The 10,077-nt window shown below is 40.2% G+C and overlaps 1 protein-coding gene across 1 annotated transcript; it reads right to left on the bottom strand.

Moving 5' to 3' along the window:
• On the bottom strand, positions 8,190-9,383 carry LOC8064901 (BTB/POZ and MATH domain-containing protein 1). The gene has a single exon (XM_002464562.2). The coding sequence runs from the start codon at positions 9,140-9,142 to the stop codon at positions 8,459-8,461; it is 684 nt and encodes a 227-aa protein (XP_002464607.2). The 5' UTR covers positions 9,143-9,383; the 3' UTR covers positions 8,190-8,458.

Here is a 10,077-nt window from a genome sequence, read left to right as displayed (position 1 = left end):
AAAAAGGGGTAAGGATTGGCTATTGCTGTGTGCTTTGCTTGTTTGCGTTTGCCCACCGGCCGCCCGGTGCTGCGTGGTGTTTTATAGCTGCGTCGTCTGCGTGGTGTTTTGCCCATCGCCTGCCGCCCGGCGCTGCATGCGTTCACGCCATGCGTACGCTATAGCCCATGGAAACCAGGGGAAAAGGAGGAACCACCAGGGAAAAGGAGGAGGAGGGGCCTTAGATTGGAAAGCATTTAAGAGGCGCCAATCAAAAGTGGCTTGTTTTGTTAGATTTGCTCTATATATCAATGCCATCCCAAATGCAAGGTTTATTTTGGGATAACATTAAGGGCTGCTACTAGTATACTGTGTTAAACATATGCTATAGCTAGTATTGCGATCAATCTTAGCTAGAATCCATATCACACCATATATCCATGGGATTAATTAGAATTGTGTCACGCGAGTTTTCATATCTGCAAGGATCGTCATATCGCGGAAGAATCGTTGTAGATACATAGGGTAGAATCAGAATTCTTCTCATATTACAAGAGATTTTTTTTCTTATATATCTGTTAATCTAATATCTCTGGAAAATACTGTTAATTGGTAAGATATTCAGGGTCTGAGATAATATCATCCTATTATACTTATAGGTGTATTTATTAGGCTCCCCCTATCTCTCTCTCTCTCTCTCTCTCTCTCTCTCTCTCTCTCTCTCTCTCTCTCTCTCTCTCCCTCCCTCCCTCTCTATCTATCTATCTATCTATCCATCTAATCACAAAAAAAAGATTTGTACTATCATAGTGTCATATATCTTGTTGAATTATTGTTTTGGTCATAGGCATAAAAGGAAATCACAACAATAATTAATAAGCAAGAAAAAAACAGGATGGCCAAACAATTGATGTAGGTTGTATGTCACTATACGATTATATTTTGCATACTCCCTAGACCCTTTTCTCAAGCATCACCTGGGCTTACATTATCGATATTTCAAAAATATCAATGATCACGGATAATAAATGGGAATATCAAAAATCTAACAGTGGTAGTTTTTTCTTTCATCCAAAATTCTAAAAACAAACACTTGATCTGCACACAAAAATCATATATAGAATGGATGCCAACCTTTTGAGATCACCAAAGAATACAAAATAGTATAGAAATATGAGGATACAACACTCTCATGGTGTGGCACACAAGATGAGGTCAGGAGCAGAGAGTGGAGGTGGCTACAAAGAGGAAGGTGAAAAACTAGACAACTTTTTACAGTTAGGGTTGCGCTAGGAGTTTATCCACTTGTTTTGGGCTCACATGTTCTTGTGGGATGAAATTCTAACAATCTGAATTCAACCCCATGAAATGTTTTGCCGCTAAATGCTAGTATAGGATGAATTCTAACATTCCAAATTCAAACTCATGAAATTTTGCCGATAAATGCTTTATGTTGGCCCATATGAATAATCGTGAAATATTAGGATTTGTATCGGTGAGAAACTTAAACCTAGGCCACATCACAAATACAATTATGGATACAACTCGTGCATTACTGTGCACGTGCGTACGCGGAGTAAACCTTTTCTAAGGTGTACAATTATGGATACTACTCATGGATCGGTCTATACGTGTGTGCACCGAATAACTCGAGTCATCTAGCAAATTTGGATGCATGCACATCGCTCTCGGCCTTTTTAGCTTTTCTAAAAAGTTGTGCTTTAATTATTTGCTAATTGCTTTCACTAAAATTTACTTTCCCCTACAAGCAGTCACATCTTATATCATAGGGAGGGAAAGCTGAAATTAGCACCATGCCATTTGACTCTTCCTAGATAAATTAATGAAACAAACATAAATATAACTAGAGTTTGTGATTTTATCGACAATGTCAAAACCAACCAAATTAATATGTTGGCCTTCCTAGATAAATTAATGACACAAACATAAATATAACTAGAGTTTGTGATTTTATCGATATAAAACGATCGAAGGTGTTTGTTTTTAGGAGTGATTAGTTTAAAGTGTTGATAAATGGTTTAGTATTTGAGTTCTTTTGTTGTGTCATGGAACCTTTACTTGAGGCACGAGGATGTGGCAATTTAGAGTTCCCATCGTCTGCAGTCGGTGGAGGACAAACAAGGGCCCCTTCCGTAGGCAAGGGTGAAAACCATAACGCTTAAGAAGATGGATTGAGGCACAATGGTGAAAACTTAATTGCTGATAGTCCTATAGCATACCTCAATGTTGAGAAAAATGATAGGAAATTTCATTTCTACTTATCTAAAGCTAGTTGTATTGTTTACATTGTAAGATCTGAATTGCTTGTGCTATTCGTAGCAACTCATTTAGGTAGAAAGTTGTAGTATCCGAATAGTTTATGTTGTTTGTAGCAGCCCATGGTTGCGACTCATGGGTGGATACTATAGTGGTCTATACATAGACAAGACCTCAATTAGACCATCTCAGTCTGCAACTATAGTGTGAGTTGTGTATATGTGAGTACATTTGTGCGTGCCTGTAGGGCATCATTATGTTTAAATAACCATTAATCTGCTTGGTTGTGAACCCGATGAGGTATTCATCAATGATTAGTCAAGGTAAGGCCTTGCTTGGATGTTGTAGTTTTAAGAAATCATAGTATCAAGAAACTACAGTTATAAAACGTTCAGAACCATGGTTTAAAAAAAAGAGGTATAGAGTAGAGTTTTTAAAACTGTAAAAACAGTAAAACACTACAGTTTTAGCAATAACATGGTACTCGACACCATTAAGTTTGTTGCATCCAAATGCTTCATGTTACTCTAAAACCAAAGTATTTCAAAAAAAATAATATTTTTCTAAAACTCCAAACAGGGCCTAAAACTTGTAAAGGTGCGAGTTCTTTTTTAGAAAAGTGTTGGCATAGTATTTAAAATGTGACTGGTAGCTAGGGATGTGGTACTCTCTCTAGGACCAAAGAACCTTTATAATTATCACATGTGAAGATGTTGTAGGCATAGGTATAACCCATAAACTTAACTTTGTTACTCAACCCATGTCATGTAACAACTTTGTAAAGGTTACGAGTTACTGACGTCCTCATGTACTCAACCTTGAGTAATGACCATTGCAGCAATGAAGTGTGTACCGGCGTTGAATGCAAAGTTCAAGCTAGATCGCTTAATAAAAATCTCAAATTGCATGTAGGTTGGATACCACGCTGTAGCCCACTGTTATGCTAAAGGCTTTTGGTCACTTCTAAGTTCATACAGTTGTTTGATCAACACCAAGTAAAAGTCCCTTTTTATATAAAACTCATGCATATGGTTTTTATGCCATTTTTTTAATTATGCTTATATCAGCTGCTGATCTAGGGACTGGTACAATGGGCCTAATAGATTTCCAAAAGAGGATCACCAGACTGATGGCTCCCTATGTCCATGTAACCCTGATGCCAAAGATGTCACGCAAATGGTTGTGGTAGCCATGAGGAATCTTCTCAAGGGTATTTTTGAGACAACAAGGAGAACAACGAGGAGTTGATCCAGGTACTATGAAATAAAGAGCACCCCAATCACACACGAAGGATCTATGTTACTCCTTGGAAAACTTTCATCTCCAGATGACAAATATACTTACATAAGTTGTAAGAGGATCACTGACAAGTGGGATTGTCTTGTTCAAACTATCAATTATTAATTTCTCAAGCATAGAATAGAAGAAACCATCAATGTTCGCATAGAAGACACTAACAAGCATCACCTGGTCAAAGAGAACTCACACATACATCAATAGTTGTATCATTCATTTCCCAAAGCTGGATAGGCAAAAGATGTTGATCTTGTGATATTCCTCAACCTAGGGTTGAATCCATACAATCCAATAATTTTAATTTGGCCTATGTGTGTGATGATATATTCTGTGTTTAATTTCACCTTGTTTTTTGAGGGTGTATTAGACCATCATATAAGGCATATATAGTCTTTATATCTCCAACCATAGTGGTACCTTCAGAGAATTGGACACTATTGCCCAGTAGTCAGGCCAAAGAACAACACACAGAAAGGATGGTACAATGCTTAGAGAATTCAAAACACTAGACTATTGCACAACACTCAATCCTAAAGAAAAACCATAGAGTGGATGGTCCAGCCGGTTAAGAAATGAAGGGAAGAGACTGTTGAATAGTATAGGGAAGAAGAGGCAGACGGCTCTAGTGTTGCAAGGTAAACACGCAAACCAGCAATAAAACAGGAGCTGTCCCATTTGGTTGGAGCATTGAAATGGCAGTGAAACAGGGGCTCTCATTGTGTTGTTACTAATCAGCAGTGAGAAAGGTGTTGTCGCTGCCCTTGGTGCCTCAAAACCTGACAACTGGTTGGTACCCTCAAATTAAACCTGACAACATGCTGGCATCTTTAGTTGGTGTCTTCAACCGGCAGTGACAAATGGGCTATTGTTGATAGTTGCACCTTGAACCGACAGTGGTGTGTAGCTCATAACATTGTGTTCAAAACTTGGCATCGTTAGCAAAGAGCCGCTGTCAGATAGAATTTATTCTAGTAGTGCTAGGTAATTAATCAGGATCTGATAGTACTGGTTCGATCTGAAATAGTGGATGGCTCTGCAAGTGTCAAAGTCGAATGGCACAACTCAAAGTCGAATAGTACTGGTTCGATCTGAAATAGGAAGATATATAAAATTATCCGCATGATGCATCAAAGTCGAATGGCACAACTATTGTTTGCTTCTGCAAATAAGTTTGGGCAGTACTTGACTGCTTAACTGATCCAGAGGTTCTCACAGAATAAAACTATATTTCTCCATTCCCAATTGTACAAACTGCTATATTTGTATATATGCATGTGGCATTCAGTGTGCTTTGTGTTTATATAGATAGATTGACCAAGATCGACGAGATTAGCTTGACCCAAGGGACATCTTGGTGCGAGTAAAACTTGTGCATGTGCTTTAGTACAAGAGCGTTGTTCCTATTCATTTTGTTTTGCATTGCCAAGTTAATTACGACATCTACCTTTGCTCTTTTGCTGACAAACTTTATCTACCACCAAGACAAAATTGTTTGAAGCACACAAAACCAGAAGTGCCTCTTGTTTCAAAGAGAGGAGGACAGGTTATTCACATTTAATTTGATAGTTACAGGAGAATTGAATGCTAAGCAGTGGTAATTAAGACCCCCGGTGAAAATAGGGATGTTTCCTACACTGCTCATAATATGTGGAAGTATTGATGCTGGTTGAGTTGGACCGACTAGAAAAGGTATGAGAGTGGAGAAGTGGAAGTGAAAAAACATTCATTAAAAGAGAAAGACTCCACGGGCAAAAGTAGGTATCCTACTATAGATGACCACATGTTGCTGCAAGCTATAGCATTTTTCAATCACTCCTCACACGTTGATTGACATGCATGATTTGTTATAACTTCTTTTGAGGTCAGTAGGGGATGTGAAACTGTTCAGAATATATTTGTTTTGTATCTTAATGCACTATGTCATTTGCATATTGAATGATTGGAAAATAATCTTCACAAACCTTATAACTGTTAGGCTAAATAAATTAGGCTCCAATAATACTACAAATATGAAAAATATGCAACATATATAGTTATCATGCGCATTACCGTTCATGGATGCTAATACTACGTTACCTGAATTTTATTCCTTCAATAGTTAATTGTTTTAATTTACGTGTCTCTAGATCTAGGATTAAAGTATATCCAGTACTTAATTTGACATGTAGTTGGATAAGCTGATTACAGGACATGTCGTACTGGCCAACTATATATATGATAGATAATTACCTGAGTATTCAGACATGTCGTCTATCCAACTATATATACGATAGATAATTACCTGTATTCATGTTGATGGTCAGCGATAATGGAAATTATTGGATTACGTTGGGTCGAAAATGCTGATGATCAGCAGTAACTGAAACAGATAATGTAGGGTGAAAATTCCTACATTGCGCCAGGGCTGTCCTTAATAATTTCCTCAAGAATATTAACCATATATATCAGCATATGAAAGAGGGCCAAGACCAAGATAATAAATAGCGGATTAGTGTCCGCATAGTGGATGCTAAGTTCCAACAACGGTATATAAAATAGGCAAAATTAGAGCATATGCCAATACTAATATCATGTTTGCATAAAATAATTAGAAGATTGAGTGTAATTATTACGACACATGGACACAAATAATCATTCAGTTCTTATATCAGTTGGAAAAGTTAATTATTAATCATCGCATCATTCTTAGCTTTATCATGGTTCAAATCACTAGCTTAACACTTTTATTATTTTTAGAATCATTCACACCACTTGAACCATCCAAATAGTGAATAGCGGCTGAACAACAACAACAATAATAATAACAGCTTGCAATGGCAGATGCTAAGTGCTATAGTGGCTCCTAAGTTCAACACACTATCTTTGGTCCACACTACCTAACGGCAGTGGTAGAACCGCTACCGCTATAGCCAGTGCTACCAGTGCTATAGAGTGCCTTGGCTGAGACAGATTGCCAAGACCGTTGAAGCATTGACAGGCATAAGATGATTGTCACTTTTAAAATGGTGAGGTCCAAGTTTTTGTACTTTTGTTACCTGGAAGTGAAGCAAGCTCTTCAGTCTTCACCGGATATTGCCCTTAATGGGAACCTACACAAAATGATAAAAATAATATATGCATATGGATAGAGTGATAGACAATGCAAAACTAGGAGGTATCAGCTACAAGATGACAGAATAAAAATGGAGTACAAAAATCTATCCACAAATTATACGGCACAAAAACTTTCAAACAAAAATCTGCATGAGTATTTTAGTAAAACCGATTTAGAGCTAGATTATGTCAATTTTGAGTCCATCCTTCGCCACAAAAACTAAGGAACACCTCCCGTCGGGGACGGGGGTATATAAGAAATCATTTTCTTCTCTCTCTTCATGAGTATTTTACTTAATAATTAGTATACTAATTAATGGTTATAGTGCCGTAAGATATAGTAGTAGAAGCTCTAGATCGTGCCTGCTCTAGATATCGCGCTGCTTTAGATCGCGCCTCTGGTGATACGTGTAGCAAATCCGTTTTTAGCTCCAGATTCAATTCAATAGCGGCGCCATTTGAGCCGGTGATTTTTGTGTAGTGTTATTTAGCGTCTCTATGACATCTCACCATTGAACGCTAAGGCTGTATACTTTTCCCAACTTCTCTTAATGAAAAACGTGCAACGCACGATTTCGAAAAAAAGTAGCAGAAAAAGAGCCATTTAAGCGTGGAAAAGTAGTGGTTCGTAGAGGAGAACCAAAACAAATACTCTCTGTTACCATAAAGTTATTGAATTCATAAAACATAATGCACCGATATTTTACATCAAATCTTTGGAACTATGTAATTATATTACATTTGCATGAAAACATGTGATTATCGAAATTAGACCTACAGAGCATAGAGTACAGGGAATTATAAGATTTAATTTCGATTGGATTTTAAGTATAGGAAATGGAACGATACAATTAATGTTTGGGAACTCTGGAAACACAAGAATGTTTGTATTTTCGATGGAGCTATCATCCCTAGACCCTAGTACATGGTCACCGTAATGAGATCAGTGGAGGAGGGTCCTGTGGCAGTTTGCAGGATGCAGGAGCTTCAGGAACTGCTGGCTGGATATAGGCCCTAGGTTGTGGTTTGGTTGTGGGTTGAATGGTGATTCTGTGCTCGTTGCAATGACCTGTCTGTCTTGGTCTGCTCAAAACAAATTATGAGGAAATTTGTTAGTGTCTGTGTTATTCTTCAGATTGTTCAGCTGTAGCCTTGTAATGCAGCAACAATTTGCACTTCACAGGTTATGTGCACACTTGCTCGTCTCTAGACACTTTGCAATTCATCTACAGCAGGCGACGATGACAGGTTACTACATACGGCAGTCACCAAATAGTTCTACCAGAAGGGTGCAAACATTTAATCTGAAACTAGTTCTGAATGCAGCCACTTAGGAATTTCTCAGCAATTTTCTCCATTCATCAGTCTTTCGTAACTGACAAACGTAAATGGACCAGCCACATACACAGTAAGTAACAAACAGCATGATCTCTCCAACCAAATTTAGGGACATATATGTCCCAGTAAACATTGAAATTCAAAAGTTGAACAGAACATAGTACTGCATTCATCAAAACATCCTCCATAAAGAACACATGCTGCAATCTAAAACATCCAGGTTCTGCTGAATGAGTAGGTTGGGATCACAGATTGAGAAACTAGTGGCTCTCCAGAACCTATGCATGGACCAAACACAAACAGAGCAAAGACACAGAGTGGCATCACAAGTCACCTGACAGCGCTGGTGCAAGGACTATGATAATGCACTGAAGTGGTGATACATATGCAGCTATAAACTACCAGCAGTGTGATCAGTCTACCATTGACATTACTAGAAGCCTACCCAATAATGTTGATCTCCTTTGCATGAATATCAGTGGAGAGTAAGCTTGGAAGTGAGCTCCTCCAGGACGGCAGGGCAACTAGTCGACAGATGGTTGAAGGCATCGATTGCAATTAGCGCATTCAGACCGGTTGACTTGAGGAACTCGAAGCATTTCTCCTTGAGACCCTGACAACTGTGCTGCTCGGCCAGCACGAGCGTGGTCACCACCGAGCTCGTGTCAATGCACCCGCACAGGTTTTCTTCGCAGATGAGCTTGAGCCTCCGGAGGCCAAACCTGTCGGCGGCTTCAAGCAGGTGCTGCGACATGGCGGCTTCTTCCTCCTTGCTCACCTCGGGCAATATGTCGGTGTACATGAAGTGCAGCACGGCCTTTAAGACCTGTGGCTCGATGTCCTCGATGCGTACGGCGCAGTCGGTGGTGGTACCCTCCTTCATGGAGCCGAGGAGCTTCGCCTTGAAGACCGGCGACCTCGCAGCGAGCACGCACCTTTGAGCACTGAACGTCTCCCCGCCGGCCTGGAGCCTGACGTCGGAGGCCTCCCCGCTGAAGAGAAGCTCCCCGAGGTGGCGGTGCAGGTCGGGCGGCGGCACCTCCACAAAGGGGGCACCTTTCACCACGCGGAACCTGTCGAGGATGACGACGTCGCACTGGAGCGTGAAGCTGTCGTCCTTTGGGTCGAGGAAGAATCTCTCGATTTTCTCCTTGCTCATGTACTTGAAGAACCACCACCCTCCCGCTCCGCCACGCGCGAGATTGTGCACCGGACTCTTGCGTGCGGTGGTTCGTTGCACAGGGACAGCGTTGCTGATCAGGGAAAGGGTGAACTGCGCCTTGACGGTCCCGGCGGTGGCGGGGACGGCGCCGTCGAGGACGATCTGCAGGGAGAGGTAGCCGCGGGCGCGCTTGATCAGGGGACCGCGTCCGTTGGGGAAGTAGTCGATGTACCAGCTGTAGGCTCACGGGGTGGTTCCTCTGGCTGGGCTTGGCTTCCTAGATGGGCCTTGGTAGCCATTGGGCCTATATATATATATTGACACAGCTCATGAAAAGAGGACAGACGACTACACGGCACACTGACGATGTGATCATCTTCATTAGGCTGATTATAAGGAGGTCAATGCCTTGTAATACAGCTGGAAGTTTTGAAGGAAATACGTACAGATCATTACATGTTATCCGTTACCCTGATTTGTTTGCTTTGAAGTGACAGGAACTCAGGAAGTCAAAGAAACTACAGTCATTCTATGATTAGGAGGATGCCAGCATCCTGCGCTAATAAAACTGACTAAAGGCCATTTTGCAGTGACATACGAAGAGGTCAACACATAACCAAGCTGAAGGTCTTACCTGGTGTTCATGAAAAGAGGTGGTAAACAATTTTGAGTAAAAAAATCTGAAAATCACATTCCAAGCCTTAACTTCATGACTTTTAAAAATTGGATCATTCCAATGTGTGAAATCAACATAGTAAAGCAAGTACACACGGATCCTTCAAAAATGGACAGCGCTGCACTGCATCCACCAAAAACAAAAGAAGAGATTTGTACTGGTATGAATTATTCTTTTCAAAAAAATCAATGATATATAAGGACATGAACAAGTGCCAGGAAGTAATTCAGTCACAGGCATTTGAGATCGTTAAGTA

This window comes from Sorghum bicolor, chromosome 1 (genome assembly GCF_000003195.3).
Source record: "Sorghum bicolor cultivar BTx623 chromosome 1, Sorghum_bicolor_NCBIv3, whole genome shotgun sequence".
Taxonomy (NCBI): Eukaryota; Viridiplantae; Streptophyta; class Magnoliopsida; order Poales; family Poaceae; genus Sorghum; species Sorghum bicolor.
This window is presented reverse-complemented; position numbering and strand designations above follow the sequence as displayed.